Here is a 22,507-nt window from a genome sequence, read left to right as displayed (position 1 = left end):
GAAGGGAAAGAGAACCACAGCAACAACTTTTAATTTAAAGAACGGAAACTACGAAGCGCTGAGGGTAATGATAAGGAAGAAACTTAGGAGCAGCTCAAAGAAATGACAGACTGTAGAGCAATCCTGGTCTTTATTCAAGGACACAGTGAGCGAGGCGCAAAATCTGTATATCCCCAGATTCAGAAAAGGGTGCAAAAAGAACCAAACAAAGGACCCGGCGTGGATAACTAAAGAAGTGAAGAAAGCGATAGGTGATAAGAAAAATTATTTCAAGAAATGGAAAAAGGGCAAAACCGAGGAGAACTGGAAAGAACACAGGACATATCAAAAAGAATGTCACCTCGTGGTTAGAAAAGCCAAAAGAGAATATGAAGAGAGGCTAGCCAGAGAAGCACGAAATTTCAAACCGTTTTTCAGATATGTTAAAGGGAAGAAGCAGGCTAGGGAGGAGGTGGGACCGCTGGATGATGGAGATAGGAAGGGAGTGGTGAAGGAGGAGAAAGAAGTGTCGGAGAGACTAAACATGTTCTTTTCGTCAGTATTTACAAAAGAGGACACATCCAACATATCAGAACCTAAAAAAATATTCAAAGCAGAAAAATTAACATCCATGGAAGTAAGCCTCGAAGACATTCACAGGCAGATAGAAAAATTAAAACCTGAGAAATCACCCTATGGAATCCACCCTAGGGTAATGAAAGAACTAAAGGAGGAGATAGCGGAACTACTACAGCAAGTCTGTAATCTATCCCTAAAAACAGGCGTGATCTCGGAGGATTGGAAGATAGCCAATGTTACACCCATATTTAAAAAGGGATCGAGAGGTGACCCAGGGAACTACAGACCGGTAAGTCTGACCTCGGTTCTGGGGAAAATGGCGGAAATGCTGATAAAAGAAAGCATCGAGGAGTATCTAGAAAGGAATAAACTTATGATAACAAGCCAACATGGCTTCTGCAAGGGAAGATCGTGCCTGACAAACTTATTGCACTTCTTCGAAGAAATTAACAAACGGATGGACAAAGGGGACCCCATAGACATCGTATATTTAGACTTCCATAAAGCCTTTTACAAGGTACCCCATGAACGCCTACTTCGGAAACTGAAGTACCATGGGGTAGTAGGAGACATACACACATGGATTAGGAATTGGTTGGCGGGTAGGAAGCAGAGGATAGGAGTGAAGGGCCACTACTTGGACTGGAGGAGGATCACGAGTGGTGTTCCGCAGGGGTCGGTGCTTGGACCGCTGCTGTTCAATGTATTTATAAATAATCTAGAAATAGGGACGAAGTGCGAAGTAATAAAATTTGCAGACGACACCAAACTATTTAATGGGGCTAGGACTAAAGAAGACTGCGAAGATTTACAAAGGGACCTGAACACGCTAGTGGAGTGGGCAACGAGATGGCAGATAAAGTTTAATGTAGAGAAATGTAAAGTCTTGCACGTAGGGAACAGAAACCCGAGGTACAGCTACACGATGGGAGGGCTGTTACTGAGTGAGAGTACCCAAGAAAGGGACTTGGGGGTAATAGTGGACAAGACCATGAAGCCGTCAGCACAGTGCGCAGTGGCCGCTAAGAAAGCAAATTGAATGCTAGGTATAATCAAGAAGGGTATTACAACCAGAACGAAAGAAGTTATCCTGCCGTTGTATCGGGCGATGGTTGCCGTACCTAAAGAAGGATATGGCGATACTCGAGAGGGTTCAGAAGAGAGTGACACGTTTGATAAAGGGTATGGAAAATGATATCCACAATTATTCAGAGAGAAAAATCACTGATAATTTAGAAGCCACACTAACTCATAAAGGAATCTCTTCACAGATATGGAGGGCTATGTATGTTAATGCACACAGCTTGGGCAATAAAATTCTAGAATTAGAGACTGAGATAGCAAACGCTGATCTTGACGTGATAGCGATATCTGAAACCTGGTTCACAGAATCGCATGGGTGGGATATGGTTATACCAGGGTACAACCTACTTCGTTGCGACCGAGTGGGAAAATTGGGGGGAGGAGTAGCACTATACACTAAGGAAAGCATCAAAACCACCAGAATCACAGATGTTAGATACACCGGGGAATCCATCTGGGTGAACCTGGCCAGAGGAAAGGAAAAATGCCTATACCTTGGTGTGATATATAGACCTCCCAGGCAACAGGAGGACAAAGACATAGAATTAATCGAGGACATAGAGAACATCACACTGCGCGGGGACTCAGTAATGCTAGGAGACTTCAACATGCCAGATGCAGATTGGAACACACTCTCCGCGACTACGGGTAGCAGCAAAAGAATATTAAACTCCATAAAGGTAGCAAATCTCAAGCAATTGGTATTGGAGCCCACCAGGGACCAGGCATTACTAGACCTAGTTCTCACCAATGGAGATAGCGTCACGGAAGTCTCAGTAGGAGACACACTAGCCTCCAGCGACCATAATATGGTATGGCTCAACCTCAAGAAAGGTTTTCCTAAGACAAACACAGCAACAAGGGTTCTCAACTTTAGAGGCACAGACTTCAACCGCATGGGAGATTTTGTCAATCAGGAGCTACATAAACAAGCAAGATCTGACAATGTGGAGGACATGTGGATGTCTCTGAAGTCCATACTACACGAAGCAACAGACCGATACATAAAAACAGTAAATAAACGCAGGAGAAACAAAAGACCCCAATGGTTCAGTAAAGAAATTTCAGACCTAGTTAAACAGAAAAAAGACGCATTTATCACCTACAAACACTTAGGCAGAGAGAGGGCAAAAGAGGACTATCTAGAGAGATCTAAAGCTGTCAAAACAGCAGTCAGAGAGGCCAAACTCCGAATGGAGGAAGAGCTAGCACGGAAAATTAAGAAAGGGGATAAATCTTTCTTCAGCTATATTAGCGACAGGAAAAGAAATAAAGATGGGATAGTACGCCTGAAGAAATCGGACGGTAACTTTGCGGAATCAGATTCTGAGAAGGCAGAACTACTAAACCAATACTTCTGTTCAGTGTTCACCCGCGAAATGCCGGGAGCTGGTCCACAGCTGCAGAAAGGAGATAATCAGAAAGACCCATTTCAAGATTTCGAATTTACGCCCAGTAGCGTCTACGAAGAAATATCAAGACTCAAAGTAAACAAAGCCATGGGACCAGATAACCTACATCCCAGAATGCTCAGGGAGTTAAGGGAAGTCCTGGCTGAACCATTATCTGTTCTTTTCAATCTTTCCCTAAGCGCAGGAAGGGTCCCCTTGGACTGGAAAACCGCTAATGTAATCCCACTCCACAAGAAGGGCTGCAGGACAGAGACAGCAAACTACAGACCAGTGAGTCTCACGTCTATAGTCTGTAAACTCATGGAAACACTGATCAAACAGAATATTGACACAATCCTAGACGAAAAAAAACTGCGTGATCCACACCAACACGGGTTCACCCAGGGAAGATCCTGCCAAACTAATCTGATTAGCTTTTTTGACTGGGTTACTAGACAACTGGATGCAGGAGAGTCACTGGACGTGGTATACTTGGATTTCAGTAAAGCATTTGATAGCGTCCCTCATCGAAGATTACTGAACAAGCTGAAATCGATAGGATTAGGAGACACTCTAACTACATGGGTTGGGGATTGGCTGAGCGGTAGACTTCAGAAAGTGGTGGTGAACGGTACCACATCCGAAGCATCAGAAGTGATCAGTGGAGTGCCGCAGGGCTCGGTCCTGGGCCCGATTCTATTCAACTTATTCATAAGAGATATGACGCGGGGACTTAGAGGAAGGGTATCACTGTTCGCCGACGACGCCAAACTTTGCAACATAGTAGGCAGAAGCTTGTTACCTGATGATGATATGACACACGACCTACTGCTTCTGGAACAATGGTCGACTACTTGGCAGCTGGGATTCAATGCTAAAAAATGCAAGATAATGCACCTGGGAAAGAGAAACCCGTGCAGAACTTATGTTCTAAATGGTGAGACCTTGGTTAGGACCACGGCGGAACGAGATCTAGGAGTGATCATTAGTGAGGACATGAAGGTTGCCAATCAAGTGGAGAAGGCTACCTCCAGGGCAAGACAAATGATGGGATGTATCCGCAGAGGTTTTGTCAGCAGGAGACCTGAAGTTATGATGCCGTTGTACAGAGCCATGGTGAGGCCTCACTTGGAGTACTGTGTCCAGTTTTGGAGACCACATTACCGAAAGGATGTGCTGAGGATCGAGTCGGTGCAGCGAGCGGTAACCAGGATGGTCTTGGGGCTCAGGGATCTCACGTATGAAGAAAGACTAAAGAAATTGCGGCTGTACTCACTTGAGGAAAGAAGAGAACGGGGAGATATGATTGAAACGTATAAGTACATCACGGGACGCATCGAGACAGAAGAGGATATCTTCTGGCTCATGGGACCCTCGACCACCAGAGGGCATCCACTGAAAGTCAGGGGAGGGAAGTTTCATGGAGACTCCAGGAAGTACTTCTTCACCGAAAGAGTGGTGGATCATTGGAACAGACTCCCACTCCAGGTGATAGAGGCTAGCAACGTGACGGAGTTTAAATGAATAGCATTTCCCTAATTTACCAATACCTTTAAGGGAGGGAAAAGACAATTTAAGTTTTTGCATAGTCCTAACCAGACCCAGGAGAGAGGAACAAGTAGAGAGCATATGCCAAATAGAATCTTAAAAGTTAAGCAGGCACATTTGAAGTGTATCCTGGAAAATATCGGAAGCCAATGAAGTTTAGCCAGCAGCTAAAAATCAACCTAGCTGCTGTGTTCTGAATTAACTGGAGTCTATGCAGGCTATTCTTGGTTACTCTTAGATAGATTGAATTACAATAATCTAACTGAGAAAGGATAATAGATTGAACTAGGACAGAGAAATGCTGCTGCTGAAAACAGGACCTGACTTTCCTCAGCATCAGGTTGGGCAGACTAGATGGACCATTCTGGTCTTTATCTACCGTAATCTACCAACGTCCCCCGCAATCTCTATACCAAACTTACTACTGGAAACGACGGAAAACCAACATATCAATTACCACAGGAAGGAATCATAACAATCGGCAAACATGAATCTCCTATTGATCCTATTGATCTATTTAATAAGCAATAATATTAAGGACATTATCTCACTCCATTCAAAACTTCACTCTGTTCATTACCCTGACACACCCATTAGGCTTCTAATTAACCAACAGGAAGAAAGAGTTAATCATATTAAAGTAATCACAAGCAACGGTAGACAACATCGTACCCTCAAAAAAAGGACAAGGGAAGTAAAACCTAACAAAATCACCACACTCACCAGACCCATCACAACCACTTCTGTTCCCTGCGCTTACCTCAACACTAGATCGGTAAGGAACAAAGCTTTCTTAATCAAAGATTGGACCATCAGCAAGCAATTAGCCTGCCTCTTTCTAACGGAAACATGGCTATTTTCTGAAGAGGATCCAATATTAAATGACCTTATACCAGATAACTATAAAATTCACATGTTAAATAGCGAAGACAGAAGAGGGGGAGGATTGGCAGTCATCCTTAAGGAAGAACTCAAACTTGACTTAGTAGATTCCAAGATAACCAACCAGTTAGAAATACTAGCCTGCAAAATTAGTAACAAGGATCTAGAAGAATCCCTCTCCTGCATTCTATTCTATGTCCCGCCAAAAAGCTGGTCAAAAGCCAGATAGGACTTCTACGAATTTGATCTACTTAATTCAATTACTCCATCTTACAATATTATAGCAGGAGATGTAAACCTACATTTAGAGATAGAGGACAATCCAGACGCGAAAGATTTTAAAAACTTCCTATCCTCACTCAATTACAACCTCCCTTTACCCACACAAACACACGAAAAAGGCAATCAGTTAGATTTGGTAGCTATGACCACAAAGGAGATCCTAGATCCTTCTATTTCCTTATCTGACTGTATCTGGTGTCACGATATCTGGTCCGACCATTTCACCCACTACTTTAACTTAATCTGGAATCACCCAAAGATAAATAAAGATCATCTCACAAGGGGCCATATCAATCCAGAGGAATACTGGGCACATTATGAATTATGTGAGGAAATAGAAGGGGATGATTTTTGGGAACAGTGGACGAAAACAAGCACATCCATTTTAGATAAAATTGCCCCTAAATGAAACAGTAAAAACTCCTCAAATACTCTGAACTATTAAAAATGAAACAATTAGTAAGACGACTAGAAAGGATCTGGAATAAAACGGGAGAAATATCAGACCAGAACAATTGGAGATCCAACATAAAGGACTACAAACAACTGATAAAAGAAAAACGAAAAGCATTCTACTCATCCAAAATTAATACATCCAATATGAGTTCGAAAGGAATCAACACTAAAGAACTGTTCAACTTGGTTACAAATTTTATTTGACACCACACGTCACAATCAATCCATGCACGATACGAAACTACCGTCAGCAAACGATCTAGCACAGCATTTTGACTCAAAAATTATAAACCTAAGGAACAACTGTCCTACAAACAACAAACACGCACATCAAATAGCCAACAAACACGCACATCAAATACATGGAAACGAAATACCAGTGGATATGATTTGGAACTCCTTTCAGGATCTAAAATGGAATAATTTAATCAAACTCTACAACAAGTATACTAAATCACACTGCATTCTAGATCCCTATCCCCCTGACATTATGAAAGCAGCCCCATTAGACTTCAAATTAAAACTGTGGAGCAATCTGACCAATAATTTCAAAAATGGAAAATTCCTAACTAATAATGGTCACATTATAATCACCCCAATTCCAAAAAATCGTAAACAATCCCTAACATCAGTAACCAACTATAGACCGGTAGCATCCATTCCATTCTTCGTAAAAATAACGGAAGGTCTAGTACATACCCAGTTGATGGACTACCTCGACCAGTTCTCTCTACTACATGAAACCCAATCTGGCTTCAGACCTCTGTTTAGCATCGAGACAGTAATTGCGGCGACACTAGATTACTTACGCTCCTTATTCAGCAAGGGTCATAACACCCTAATCATGATATTTGACATGAGCTCGGCCTTTGACTTGGTGGATTGTGAGAAATTGATACAATGCTTAGACGCAATCGGCATCATAGGAGAGGTATTTGACTAGTTCAAAGGATTCCTCATGTCCCGCACCTATCAAGTACGTTTCAATCACAACCTCTCTAAAACCTGGAGAAACCCATCTGGCGTTCCACAGGGGTTCTCATTATCGCCACTGCTCTTCAACGTCTACATGTCATCACTAGGCGTGCAACTGGCTCAGCGGGGTATAAAATTATTCAGTTACGCAGATGACTTTACAATCATTATCCCATTCACAACTTCTCCCTCTGAAACTACCCCCATGGCAACAGAAGCACTAAACCTGATAGAACAATGGACCACAGAATTCACTCTGAAGCTTAATTCAGAAAAAACTAAATTCTTCATAGCCTCGCCACATCCACTGTCACTAAACTCCACTATGCATCAACAATCTCAGCTACCCTATTCAACCTACAATAAAGGTTCTGGGGGTAATACTGGACCAAGGCCTAACCATGAAAGACCAAGTGGACTCCCTAGTCAGAAAGGGTTTTTTTACTCTCTGGAAACTTAGGTCCATTAGAGCATACTTCGATGCTACATCATTCAGACTTCTGGTACAATCCCTAATAATGAGCCATCTCGATTATTGTAATATTGCCCATCTGGCAATCTCCCAGAAGAACATGCAGAGACTGCAACTGGTACAGAATGTGGCAGTCAGGTTGATCTTTGGGTTGAAGAAGTCCGATCACATAACCCCTTCCTAACAACTCCTGCACTGGCTGCCAATGGAAGCACATGCAAAATTCAAGCTGGGATGTTTCTGCTTCAAGGTACTATTCGGTCTAGCCCCTAAATATATAACTGACCTCTTCTCCTTCTCAACCAACAGACATAAGAGTACACAACTGAAGTTCGTCTCCCCATCGGCTAGAGGATGTAAATTTAAGAGACACCATCAACATCTTCTATCGTATCAAGCAGCCTTATGGGGCAAAGACCTGGAAAAACTAATAACACACGCAAATAACTATGGTGAATTTAGGAAACACCTAAAAACATACCTGTTCTTGAAGTACCTAGGTAACGAATCTGGAGAATTGCTCCCATCACAATCTCTCCCATAAATCTGATCCCTTAAAATGTTAGCCACTAATCTCTAACTATGTATGTTCCACTCAATTTGTAGCATCTTTCTAATCATTGTAAACCGCATAAAACTCACGGTCCTGCTGTTATTATTATTATTATTATGTGATGGCTGAAGGAACATTTTTTTTACTAGAGAGCTAATTTGTTTATGTTTATTAACAGCCAAAAACAGGATCACAGAGGTTTACAATATAATTCATAACAATTTTGAAAAGAACTCCATTCATATAGAAAAGGAAAGAAAGAGAGAAAAAAATATATACTTTTTTAATAAATGCTTCTCTCTAACCATCAGTTTATCCATAATAATAAAATTAATTAATACATTCACCCATTTATAAAAATAATTAAATAAACAAATACATACAGCAGTCCCAAATACATTCCCTCAATTTAAAAAGGCCAGTTGAAAGAAATGTGCTTTCAAATGTATACGCTTCTTCCTTTCTCAATTCTATAGGCAAACTATTCCATAACCGAGGACTAAACAGAAAAATGCACAATCCCTAGTCGAGGCAAGATGGGCCTTCAAAATGTGAGGAACAACTACTCTATTATCATTCAGAGATCGTGCATAAAATAACACCAAATTAGAAAGATCGAATGGTTGTAACTCAAATAATGCTCTATGTGCCAACAGCAAGGTCTTAAATTGGATCCTAAGTTGCTTTGGTAACCAGTGGAATTTCACATACAGAGGTGTATCGTGATCACGAATATGTGCCTGGCCTAACAGCCGAATCGCAGCATCTTGTACTGATTGTAGGTGCTTTAATTGTCCTCTTCCTATACTGGCATATACTAAATGACCCTAATCTAACTTAGACAATGCAACAGCATGAATTAGCATATGTAATGATTTCTCACCCAAAAAATCTCAAATAGCTCTAAGCTGTCTCAAAGCCCCAAAGCCTTTAGCAACCACAGATGAAATCTGTTCCTCAAAATTCAAACGATAATAGATTATAATCACCAAATACTATGAATTATTTAGAGAAAGATCTAATTGCAGTGGTGGCTTGTTCATTGAATGAGAGGGATGAGTCTATGATGACACCTAAGATCTTAGAGGAAAACTCAATCTGTAGAGATGTCCCTGATCCAGTTTTGGACCAAGCCATAGGAGTTTAGTTTTGGCTTCATTTAAATTCATTTGAACAGAAAATGACCAAGCCTGCAATTTCATTATACACTGAATTATGTTTGCAGAAAGATTTGAAAGATTCAAGTCTACCTCAAGGAGGATGAAAGTATCATCTGCGTACGTATACAGGGATTTGAAAATTGATGATTCAAGATATTTCACATAGATATTGAAAAGGATGGGAGGCAAAGGCAATCCCTGTGGGACTCCACATGACGACTTCCAGGGAAATGATATTATACCATCCACATTAACAGTATAAGATCATAATTGTAGGAAATTAGAAAACCAGCTTAAGACTGCATGCTCTAGGCCTATCAAAAAGTCATGATGGACAACATCAAAAGCCACGGACAAGTCGAATTGTTTGTAATAAGATGGCAAATTTGTTATTCAAATGTAGTTGCTGAACCTTTAGGAGAAATCAGCAAAGTTTCAGTACTGAAATTTGGCCTAAAACCATGTCGATACGGCAAAAGAACAGAAAATCTCATCTAATAAGTGGAGAGTTGACTGGAGATGATAGATTCCATCATTTTAGTTAACAGCGCTATATTTGTAATTGGCCAATAATTTAACAAGATAGTTGGATCTAGGTCAGCTATTTATAGCTTATAATAAGAACTATTTGGCCCATATCAGTAGAAAACTCCCCAACTTCTAAGGCAGAATTTATAAGTTCAGTTAGCCACACAATAGCTTGGGCAAGAATTCTCTCATACAAATATGAGGGAATAGGATCCAAGATACACTTGCATTTCCTCAATTTATAACATAATTGCAAGATCTGTGTCTCAGTTACCGGTTCAAAAGTAACCCAAGCTGAGTGAAGCTTTTATTACATTCAGTACATATAAATGGTTTCTACACTGTGTGGATCACTGTATCTTTTTAAATCTGAAAGCTGAGTTAAGCTTTTATTACACTCAGGACATGTAAATGGTTTGTCTGCCATGTAGATATTCTTGTGAAACTTTAGATGTGACAGCCGAGCAAAGCTTTTATTACACTCAGTACATGTAAATGGTTTGTATCCTGTGTGAATCATTTTGTGTCTTTTTAGATTTGGAAGCTGAGTGAAGCTTATATTACACTCAGTACATGTAAATGGTTTCTGCCCTGTGTCTTTTTAGATCTGAGGGTTGAGTGAAGTTTTTATTACACAGTACATGTACATGATTTGTATCCTGTATGGATCACTTGGTGGCTTTTTAGAGCTGAAAGCTGAGTGAAACATTTCTTGCACTCAGCACGTGTAAATGGTTTGACTTCCATGTGGATATTCTTGTGAAATTTTTAATCTGAAATCCGAGCAAAGCTTTTATTACACTCAGTACATGTATATGGTTTGTGCCTTGCATGGATCATTTGGTGGCTTTTTAGATGGGAAACCTGAGTGAAGCTTTTATTACACTCAGTACATGTATATGGTTTGTGCCCTGTGTGAATCCTCTCATGAGTTTTTAGATCTGAAAGTCGAAAGAAGCTTTTATTACACTCAGTACATGTATATGGTTTGTATCCTGCATGGATCTTTTGGTGGCTTCTTAGATGGGAAACCTGAGTGAAGCTTTTATTACACTCAGTACATGTATATGGTTTGTGCCCTGTGTGGATCCTCTCATGATTTTTTAGATGTGAAAGTCGAGCAAAACTTTTATTACACTCAGTACATGTATATGGTTTGTACCCAGTGTGGCTCATTTGGTGGCTTTTTAAATGTGAAAGGTGAGTGAAACTTATATTACACTCAGCACATAAAAATGGTTTGTACCCTGTGTGGATCATTTGGTGGCCTTTTAGATGTGAAAGCTGAGTGAACCTTTTATTACACTCAGTACATGTATATGGTTTGTGCCCTGTGTGTATCCTCACATGAGTTTTTAGATCTGAAAGTCGAAAGAAGCTTTTATTACACTCAGTACATGTAAATGGTTTGTACCCTGTGTGGATCATTTTGTGACTTTTTAGACTTGAAAGCTGAGTGAAGCTTTTATTACACTCAGTACATGTATATGGTTTGTGCCCTGTGTGGATCCTCTCATGAGTTTTCAGATCTGAAAGTCGAAAGAAGCTTTTATTAAAATCAGTACATGTAAATGGTTTGTACCCAGTGTGGCTCATTTGGTGTTTTTTTAGATTTGAAAGCCGAGTGAAGCTTTTATTACACTCAGTACATGTAAATGGTTTGTGCCCTGTGTGGGTCATTTGGTGGTTTTTTAGATGTGAAAGGTGAGTGAAACTTATATTACACTCAGCACATGAAAATGGTTTGTACCCTGTGTGTATCTTATCATGAGTTTTTAGATCTGAAAGTCGAAAGAAGCTTTTATTACACTCAGTACATGCAAATGGTTTGTACCCTATGTGAATCATTTGGTGGCTTTTTAGATCTGAAAGTCGAAAGAAGCTTTTATTACACTCAGTACATGTAAATGGTTTGTACCCTATGTGAATCATTTGGTGGCTTTTTAGATGTGAAAGCCGAGTGTAGCTTTTATTACACTCAGTACATGTAAATGGTCTGTACCCTATGTGAATCATTTGGTGGCTTTTTAGATGTGAAAGCCGAGTGTAGCTTTTATTACACTCAGTACATGTAAATGGTTTGTTTCCTGTGTGGTTCATTTTGTGACTTTTTAGACTTGAAAGCTTAGTGAAGCTTATTTGGAAGGGTCCTTCTGCTAGGTGTCTCTGGTCCTCAGGGAAGTAACTCAGATCTCTGTCATTTCTCTCACACTTGATGACTCCATCCCTTGAGACCTCTGTAGGGTCTCTCTGGTTCTTTGATTCCTGCTTATAATTCTTTGTGTTAATTTTCTCAGTTTCCTGGGAATTATTCTCACAGACATTTTTCGACAGTGTTTGGATTTGTTCCATTTCAACCGGATCTTCTCCTTGATTCTTTTCTCTCTTCCATTCGTGTTGGATCTGATGATCTGCTGGAGAGAAACAGAAGGGATTTCTCATGAGTTATAAAACAGTCGTGGCTTCTATAGATTCCATTATTTTAGTTAACAACAGTATATTGGTAATTGGCCAATAATTTAACAAGATAGTTGGATCTAGGTCAGCTTTTTATAGCTTATAGTAAGAACTATACGGCCCATATCAGTAGAAAACCCCCAACGTCTGTGGCAGAATGTATAAGTTCAGTTATCCACGCAATGGCTTGGGCAGGAATTCTCTTATATAAATATAAGGGACTGGGATCTAATATACACTTGCATTTCCTCAACTTATACATAATTGTAAGATCTGTGTTTCAGTTACAGGTTGAAAAGTAACCCAAGTTGAGTGAAGCTTTTATTACACTCAGTACATGTAAATGGTTTCTACACTGTGTGGTAAATGGGATTTACTATACTAACCTGCCTAAACATGCCCCCGTTGGTTTTTAGTAAGTGCACAAACACGATAGCCAATTAACATTTAAATTTATTCAAAGTTATTTCATAACAGAATAATCTTACAAGGCTCATAAACAATTATGATTTGTACAATGGAAATTCATCTCTTCACAGCAGAGTAATGGCATCTTGCTGAAGGGAGGAATTGCTATTTGCCATAGCAATACTGTCACTTATATACATCATTTGTCCTTCCCCTCATATGATTTAAGGCATTTCATACATGGTAGGGGAGTGGCTTTCACTTAACAAAGACCTTCTTCGCTTTTATAGATAACAGGCTGAAAGAAAAGTTGTTTAAGATATAACAGTTATATATCTTTACAGTAATTTACATAAAAGAAGATTATAATGTATTAATTTTAATAGAACTTAGGTTGAAATTTACCAACGCAATACAACCCTTAAGGAAGGAATATCTCTCTTAACCAGTATTTGTCTTATGTCTTAGAATGAATCAATGTAGCCCTCTGACTAACGAAGAACCGACAGTCTGGGCTTTTTCCTGTGTCTGACTATGTCTCGGTAAAACAAACACAAAACAGCCCCTTAATGAGAATCACTAATGCTCTCCTATATTGAGCCCAAGAAGCCCCCCTTCTCATCTAAGAAGGCAAGCAGGCCTCACAGACTTCAAGGTCAGGTAGGTCAAACTCCATATGTTGCTTCTGGATTGTCCAAAATCTAAATCTTTATAGTATTAGCTTTATATGCACATTTCATATTTAAATACACACACACATACCTACATCTACAGTACTCCCCTGAGATTCGCGGGGGGTCCGTTCCAGGACCCCCCACAAATCAGAGGGCAGCGGGAGAGCAGCCAGAGCACTGCAAGTGCAGGAAATCACTCGTGGTTCGCTCCGACCGCCTCTTCCTGCACGAAGTCGGGCCTTATCCAATCAGGAGCTGCGAATGACTGGGACTGCGAACCACCGACCGTGAACAACCGGGGGAACACTGTATATCATAATTCTTATGAAAGTACATGCCTTGCTCAGGAATGTGAAACCCTCTATCTTCCTTACCACTACTAGTCTAAGAGCCATCTGGTATTAATTAAGCCATAAGGCTATAGGCGGGAAATTTGGACAAAGATAAGGAAAAAGAACTTATAATTTAAATACCGCTACAAATATTTTATATATTTACTTTCCCTAAGTCCAGTTTAACCAGCAAATTACATCAATAGCATATTATTATGCCCTTCTCTCGATATAATTTTCTGATCATTTGTTAATTATCCTGATATGGATTTATGATGTTCGCTTATAACACACTCTGTCCAGACTTAGAAGGTCTTTCACGCCCTGCTATTTGCTCTGCGCTGTTTCCGCCAGACAGCGCCTTGCTCAGAGGATCACTTTGTGTCTTTTTAGATGTGAAAGCTGAGTGAAGCTTTTATTATACTCAGTACATGTAAATTGTTTGTGCCTTGGCTTGAGAATTGGTCAGTTTTCTATCTGCAAAGCATTTTTTCAAGCATTTATCTCGAGACAGTGCCGGTTTGTGATTTGTTCCTTGGAAATGGCAGCGTGTCAATTCTCTCAAAGGTGCCAAAAGACCGAGTGCTCTAACCTTAATCTATAGGTTTTGCATGTAGCTATAGGAATCGCCTGTATCCCACTCGTGCTCTGCCTATTTGCACACCAGCCCCTCGTACTTACCTGCAATAGCTCTTAGGTGCTATTCTATAAGATAGTGGCTAAAAGTATTTATGAGCATGAAGTAATGGCCCCTGATCCAGAGTCCTATTGAAACATGGTTACCGTTGGGTCACATTTGTCTCTACTTTGACTTATAGATGGGAGAACAGCCTGTGGATGGAGTATGGACACATATGACTGTTCTATATGGTTCAGGAAAAGCACACCTTAAATCTAAATCAAGATATAGAATAAAAAGGATGCACCACCCAGAAATTGAACTCAACCCCTCATATGTAGTGAGGATGCACAAAGAGTGTATGGTGCAGTGGTTAAAGCTTAGCACCCTGGGATTGTGGGTTCAAGCCCATGCCACTCCTTGTGACCCTGGGCAAGTCACTTAATCCCCCCATTGCACCAGATACATTAGATAGATTGTAAGCCCACCAGGACAGACAGGGAAAAGTGCTTGAGTACCTGAATAAATTAATGTAAACCATTCTGAGATCCCTTGGAATACTTAAACTGATGAGGTAAACATTTTCTCGGTCCTCAAGCAACTCAATGTTCAATCATTCTAATACTTAACTTCTGAGAAGTCTGTCCCACATGACTAACATAATGTATTATCTTAGAGAGAGGAAAAGATAATGGTTCGTTTTCATCATTCCTAGATACAGGCCAAGTAAGCACGTGCCTCAGGCCCGAAGCGTTGAGGGGGGCCCAGAATGCTGCCTGCTCTGGTGACGTCAGTCTATCTGCCTCTGTGTCCAGCTCCAGGTGTCCAAGTTTTGCCTCCTCCTGCTTTCTTCAGTGCAGCCAAACTCGCAGTCTTCAAAATGCCGTGGGCTACATGCTGCCTGCAGCTGACCCGGAAGCCATTCCTCTGATGCTGGAATTTTGCGTTAGAAGGAAGGCTTCTGGGTCAGCTGTGGGCAGCGTGTAGGAACCGCCCATAGCCTTTTGAAGACTGCAAATTCAGCTACTTGATCTTCTAGACCCGGGTCAAGAGTGTACACTCTCGCAGAAGGGGTACGTATGAGGGCAGAAGCAGGGAGGGGGCAGGTCCAGGGAGCCCAGTGTACTTGGTTGCCTAGGGTCCAATGAAGAATTCATTTTGTCCTTGATACAGCGCATTATAGAGTATCATATAGTTTGTTTCTTGACCCCTTTGTCCCGTCTTCCCTTTCCCATTAATTCTAATCTAATGTTCTATTTGTGAGTTGCACAAACCTATACAAGCTCTAGGCGACTGAAGAGTAAAACAGGGAGGGAAGGGGGAGAAGGGGGAAAGGGACATATAGGAGGAAAGGAAAAGGCAGATATTAACTGTCAAAGAGGTAAGTTTTCAGTTTTTTTCAGAAGGAGTAGTTGGCCTCCTTTCTGATAGTTTCTGGGAGATCGTTCCAGGTTTTTACTCCCAGATAGGTTAGCATGGAGTTGAAAATTTGCTTGTATTGAAGGTTCCTTATGGGCGGTAGGTTCAGTTGAATTCTGTTACGGATTCTTCTGGATGTGGACCAGGTCGCTGAGAATATCTAGGTACTAGGTATGAGAAGTTTGCTATCAAGACCTTTAGCATTTGAATCAATTCAAACTCACTTTACATGGGACAGAATCACCAGGTCCAAAAATTTTTTTCGCCCCTCTCACCACCTTTATGACTGCATGGAAACAGGTCCCTTTCCAATCCCTGTGGTTAACTCTTCCCACCGTCCCTTAAGACCAACGCAAAAAAGACAACGACTCCTAAAAAACCTACAACACTCGGAGCCGTTGGCTCCTCTAGATCATTACAAGCTATCTGGAGCTTACCTGAACATTCGTCCAGTCAGGAATAAGGCACAACTGGTCAAAGACTGGCTGGAAGAAACCCATCTGGATATTCTACTTCTAACTGAAACATGGTTAACCTCTGATTAGGATATCATCATAGGGGATATACTACCTTCAGACTACAAAATTATCCTTTTATCAAGAATCAAAAAAAGAGGAGGTGGTTTAGCAATAATTCTCCGAAACCATTTAAAGTTCCAAGTGTTACACTCCAAACTGACTACTCGCCTGGAAATTCTCACTTGTAAAATATCTAAAGAGGATTGCAAAGATAACTTGATCCTCACAATATTTTACATCCCCCCCAACAAATGGCACCTAGCAAAAGAGGAATTCTACAAATTCCTCCTTGCAAACTCGGTAGCCGGTGCCTACAACTTTATAGCCAGGGATGTTAATTTACACCTCAAAAAGGCAGACAATTCCAATGAACTTGTCCAATATTTTTAATATTTGATAAATTACTGTTTTTATTTGCTTACTTTAATTCCTTCCTATAATTTTTATAATGTATACCGTCTAGACATGTATTTTTATAGACGGTATATCAAAAATAAAGAAACTTGAATGTAACCGACCTACTTTCCTTCCTTACATCATTAGGGTTCTCTAAACCATCCCCAACTAAAACCCACCAGAAAGGTCACCACTTAGATCTGATCACATTCCTTTCTAATGCCCTAACGACCCCCAGTATAAGTCTCAAAGGTGAAACCTGGTCTTATACTCCCTGGTCGGACCATCTCTTATGCAACTTTGAACTATACTGGATTAAAAGACAACTTAAAACAGAACCAAGGAACAACTTCAAAGAGAAAACTATTTGCACAAGAGGACAGCTGAACCCGGTAGAATTTTGGACGCACTATAGCTTAATCTCCAACCCAGCTTTTGACCCTAACTTCATTTTAGGATGGAAAAACTTTAGTGATCAAGTCTTAAACGACATAGCCCCTCTGAAAAAACGTAAAAAAAGACGTTTATCAGACAACTGGTATGATACCGACTTAATGGTCTTAAAGCGAGAATTACGCAAATTGGAAAGAATATGGTTCAAAACAGGGAAAGAAGAAGATAGACTTACTTGGCGACTAAAGGTTAAAGAATACAAAATAATGATCAAAGAAAAGTGTAGCAAACATTACTCCCCAAAAATTAATTCTCCTACTTTAAATAGTCACAAACTCTTCAAAATAGTCAATTCTTTGTTTGATATTGAATTCCACAAGCGCTCCAATAGACTCCCCACCCCCTGCGGCGATCTTAGCTGACTTTTTCGCTACAAAAATCCACAAATTGAGATTGTCTCTTGCAGGTTCAAGCATAGATTTACCTATCATGTTTCCTGCCTCAGACAAAAAAGGTAAAGCTGTTGATATGACCTGAAATCACTTTGAAAACCCAGACTGGAGCCACTTCCTCAAGCTTTACTCAAAATATGTAAAATCCAATGGCTGAACTTTTTAACTGGGTTTCATCATGCATGCGTACCGGTAATTCCCAGAGGAACTTGGTCATATCCTCATGACTCCTATTATCAAAAACCCAAAGGAGTCCGTTTCCTTGACGGCCAACTACAGACCCATTGCCAACATGCCATTCTTTCTTAAACTAATAGAAGGTCTGGTTAACATCGACCTCACAGAATATTTAGAGAAGTTTAACATTCTACATGATTCTCAATCTGGCTTCTGAACAAATTACAGCACTGAAACAGTTTTGGCCTCCATGACTGACCATCTTTTCCATTTGTTTTCCTGGGAAAAAAGTGCACTGGTACTGCAGTTTGACCTGAGAAGTGCCTTCGACCTTGTTGATCATGACCTCCTGCTTAGATGCCTTGATTCCATCGGCATTTCTGGACAGGTACTAAACTAGTTCACTGGTTTCCTAAAAAAATGTACATACCAGGTCTACAGCGAAGGAGCCTACTCTCAAGCTTGGTCCAATCCCTGCGGAGTGCCACAGGGCTCCCCACTCTCCCCCTCACTCTTCAATATCTACATGGCTTCACTGGGAAATATGTTATCTGATTTAAAACTGAAATCATACATATATGCAGATGATATAACAATTATTATTCCTATAACCTCATTGACCCAAGAGACAGAACAATTCATCTCATCCGTCCTTACCAAAGTAGAACATTGGACTCCAAACTAAAACTGAATCCCGAAAAAACCAAGATTTTCTTGGCAAGTCCCAATAACAAGATCGTGAACACCTCCTTGAGACTAAATGGATCAGATTACCCAATTAATCCCACAACCAAAATCCTTGGCGTCACCCTGGACCGAAACCTGACATTTGAAGATCACAGCTAAAAACGTTTTCTTAGTGCGTGCCGCGGATGGTTCCACCTGTTATACCCCGAAGTTATTGCTCAAGCCTTCCTTTCTTATTATCAAACCCTCTACACACCAGAGCATATAGGATCTCAAATTCAAATTGATGCAGCTTTCTGAACTGATGCCTGAGGAAGCAGATGATCTGTCAGCCCCTATATTAGAAGAGGAAACTTTGTGGGTGATTTTTACTTTAGCTCATGGGAAGGCTCCTGGGTTGGATGGCTTTATGAATAGTTTCTATAAATGTTTTAGGCATTTATTAGTTGGTCCCCTTATCCGGGCTTTTAATAGTTTGGATCAGGGTATGGAGTTGCCTTATTCTTGGAGATTGGCAGGTGTGACGCTTATTTTGAAGCCTGGTAAGGATTCTGCTCAATGTGGCTCATACAGACTGATCTCGTTGTTAGATACAGACTATTGGACAAACTCGGGTAATTTATTCCAGGCACAGGGGTAAGCTAGATGAAAGGAACGATGTCTGGAATTTGCAGTGGAGGAGAAGGGTAAAGCTAAGTTTAGGCAGAAATAAGATTTTTTAAATGCTTTGGGATCCTTTTGTGTAAAGTTTGAGACCTGTATTTTTGATCTCGTGGCCAGTGTGTGCAATTCTGTCCAGTTCCTGGCACATCCAAGAGGGACCATCTCGACATTGCTCTTGAAATTGCACTGGTTGCCTGTTTTGTCTTAGTTTTTAAAGCATTACATAAGGACCCACCACCACCAAGTCTAGTAATGTCTGTACATAATTACCATATATTTGCTTAATCCCTTCTAGAGAATGACACACTTAATCTCTGTCCCTGCCCCTTCCCATCCCCATAAGCACTATCCCCATCGACTCTGTCCTTATTTGCACAAGCCTCAAACACTTATGAGTTTATATCAAGTATAAAAAGGAGAGTGTGGTGTAGTGGTTAGAACTAGAGCCGCAGCACGCTGAGATTGTTTCATTAAAATTTCAATATACCACAATATCATAGATTCAAAGCGATTTACAATTAAACACGGGGTCTCGATTATTAACTACACTTCTCCCTCGTTATTCGCGGGGGATACGGGCAGAGCCGGACCGCGAATGCCGAAAAACCGCAAATATCTGGCTCTGACCCACCCCCACCTTCCTGCCGCCTTTCCGGCCTTACCTGATGGTCTAGAGCACAGTTCTTCAACTGCCGGTCCGCGGACCGGTGCCGGTCCGCAGAAAATTCCTGCCGGTCCGCGCAGGGCCGGCGAGATGGACGCTGTTAAATTTCCTGCCCCGGTGGTGTTCGGGGAAATCTTCTGTTCCTCCCAGCCTCGGGCGATCAAGACAGGCTGCTGACGTCGGGCATTCCCTCTGAGTCTCGCCTATGCGGAAACAGGAAGTTGAAATAAAATAGGCGGGACTCAGAGAGGGAAGGTCCCAACTTTGGCAGCCTGTCTTGATCGCTGCCCCTGCCGAGTCGCCGAAGAGGGCCGCGGGGAAGCGGCAAGTAGAAGGGAAATGCGCGGTGGTCAGCGTGCGCAGTGGGGGGCAGCGTGTGGATTGGGGCCATCAGCAGCGTCTGTGTTGAGAGTCTGCCCACGTGCAGGATGCGGCGTATAGGGGCCTCCGGCTCGTCTTGGGCGGCAGGGCCTGCGGTGCAAAGTTTTTGCCGGCTTGGGGGGGGGGGGTCGCGAATGTGCAGGGAGCCTTCAACAGTGGCTGTCTCCTCTCCTAGCAGCTCTGTACTTACCAGGGCAGTGATTCACTTTGGCAACTTCCCCTTCCTCAGAGGCAGCAACGACCCAAGGCTGCCTAAGGAAAACACTGCTGCAGGCAAGTACTGAGAGCTGCTGGATAGAGAGGAAGCCACTGTTGGAAGCTGGGAAGCTGCTGGATAAAGGGAGAGCTGCTACTGCACCTGGAGGTAGAAAGAGAGATGCTGCTGGGAGGGGAAGAGGGAAAGGGATGGGAAGAGAGCTACTGTTGGATAGGGGGGAGGAGGGAAGGGAGAAGGAAAAAAGGAAGGAAACAGCTGGCAGGGAGATTAGAGGAGGGAAAGGAGAGAGACAGGAATGAGAAAGTAGAGAGAGATTGATGTTGGAAAGGGGATCAGCAGAGAAATGAGAGAGGGATAAATATGCTAGATCTGGTGTAGGAGAGATAAAAATGAAGAAAGCAGTGAAGCTGGAATGAATGATGTAAAAAGGAGAGAGGAGGCACAGGATGGATGGAAAGGAGAGAGGGGCATAGAAAGAAGTCAGATACATATGGAAGGAGGAGAGGCCAGACAGTGGATGGAACGGGCAGACGCTGGAAGGAAGAGTGGAAAGAAGATGAAAGCAGAGACCACAAAAGGTAGAAAAAAATCATTTTATTTCTATTTTGTCATCACAATATATTAGATTTGAAATATATATCCTGCTACTGCTAGAAACATAACTGGGGACTGCAAAGCCTAACACTATTTCTATCATGTGTGACTGCAGTATTCTGTTAGCATGATATTTCGGTGTAGCATTCTGTAATAATTTGGCTTGTTCAGTTTTCTTGATAGTAGAGGGGATATATGTGAAGGGGAGGGGAGACAGGGGTTTTGTTGGTCCTTGCTCTGAATATTTATTTTTATAAAATGACAATTGTACAGAATATTGTTTCTTTTTATACTTTAATAAAATACGTTCAATATAAAATCATAACTGAGGCTTGTGCAGATGGGATCAGATGGTTTGTGGGGACCGAGCTTGCGGAGATGGGCGAAAATGTGTTTTTTTATTTCGGTCTTAGTAGTTTGCCGGTCCACAAAATAATTCTTTTATTTCTGCCGGTCCACGGGTGTAAAAAGGTTGAAGAACACTGGTCTAGAGGGCTTTCGGGGCAGGAGCAATCTTCCTACGCTCCTGCCCCGTGCAGATTGCCATGAGGAAATGGCTGCTGTGAGTTCCCGTAGTCTCTCAAGACTACGACGGGAACTCCCTACTAGAGAATGACACGGTGACAAAATTCATCACCGTTCCCGTCCCCGTGGATAACCGCGGGAAATAATCCCATGTCATTTTCTAGTATCTATTTCAACCTCTGTCCTTCTACACCAGCATTCTTCAAAGCAAAGCTTGCGGGTCAATGGTTGTGCCCAATTATAATCTGATTCTTCAATCTCTCCTTAAAGAATGACATGAAGATGGTTTCCCACGGTTATCCGCGGGGACGGGAACGGTGATGAATTTTGTCACCGTGTCATTCTCTACTCCCTACAGCCATTTCCTCATGGCGATCTGCATGGGTCAGGAGCGTAATAATAATAATAACTTTATTCTTATATACCGCCACAATCTTGCGACTTCTAGGCGGTTTACAATGAAGAAAAACTGTACAGACAGCGAATTACAGAGTATAGCATTGAACATCTAGTGATAGTAACAGGAGAGTTACAGGGTCTGTGTATTACACAGTTTCACAATGAGTAGCATTATACAGTCGACGGTATCGGAGCATAAGTAGGAGAGAGAAAGGAGATTGCGCTTTGAGTTACAAAGGTGCAAGACTGCAAAGGTGAAAAAGATAACATAAGATGTTAATGAGAACTTGGCACATTTGAACGAAGGACGGGCACCAGTGGGAAAATTGGTAACGATTAAAGGTAGAAATTTTGGTGGAAGAGGGTAGATGGACTCTTTGGATGGGAGGAGGCTCCGATTTTAGGGGAGAAGTCTGGTTAGGTTATAAATTTTTTAAACAAGGTGGTTTTTAGTTCTTTCCTAAAGATACTATATGATTCTCTGATGGCATCAGTGAAGTAGCCTATCCAAGTTTGCAGTCTACCTGCTTGGAATTTGAATGTTCTATCAAAGAAGGTACAATATCTACAGACTATGATATTTGGGTAGGTAAAGAGGTTACGGTTTCTGGTAGGCCTAATAGAGGAGTGGAATTCGAAGTGAG

The 22,507-nt window shown here is 41.4% G+C and overlaps 2 protein-coding genes across 4 annotated transcripts in view; one reads left to right on the top strand and one right to left on the bottom strand.

Annotated features, from left to right (window-relative positions):
• The window catches only part of LOC117355249 (zinc finger protein 420-like), an 818,521-nt gene that overhangs the window by 363,019 nt on the left and 432,995 nt on the right, over nucleotides 1–22,507 (top strand). The window lies entirely within an intron of this gene.
• The window catches only part of LOC117355257 (gastrula zinc finger protein XlCGF26.1-like), a 31,446-nt gene continuing 17,293 nt past the window's right edge, over nucleotides 8,355–22,507 (bottom strand). The window contains exons 3-4 of one of the 3 annotated variants that reach the window (XM_033933556.1): nucleotides 11,036–12,302; nucleotides 8,355–10,951 (exon numbers count right to left, since the gene is read on the bottom strand). In XM_033933556.1, coding sequence (XP_033789447.1) covers nucleotides 10,657–10,951; nucleotides 11,036–12,302 — 1,562 coding nt within the window. In that variant the 3' untranslated portion in view covers nucleotides 8,355–10,656. Of the gene's footprint in view, nucleotides 12,303–22,507 lie in introns of all 3 variants that reach the window. The other 2 variants (XM_033933554.1, XM_033933555.1) reach the window with 2 other exon arrangements.

Source organism: Geotrypetes seraphini, chromosome 2 (assembly GCF_902459505.1).
Source record: "Geotrypetes seraphini chromosome 2, aGeoSer1.1, whole genome shotgun sequence".
NCBI classification, from domain to species: Eukaryota; Metazoa; Chordata; class Amphibia; order Gymnophiona; family Dermophiidae; genus Geotrypetes; species Geotrypetes seraphini.
The sequence above is the reverse complement of the archived record's forward strand: the minus strand, read 5'-3'. Positions and strand labels throughout refer to the sequence as shown.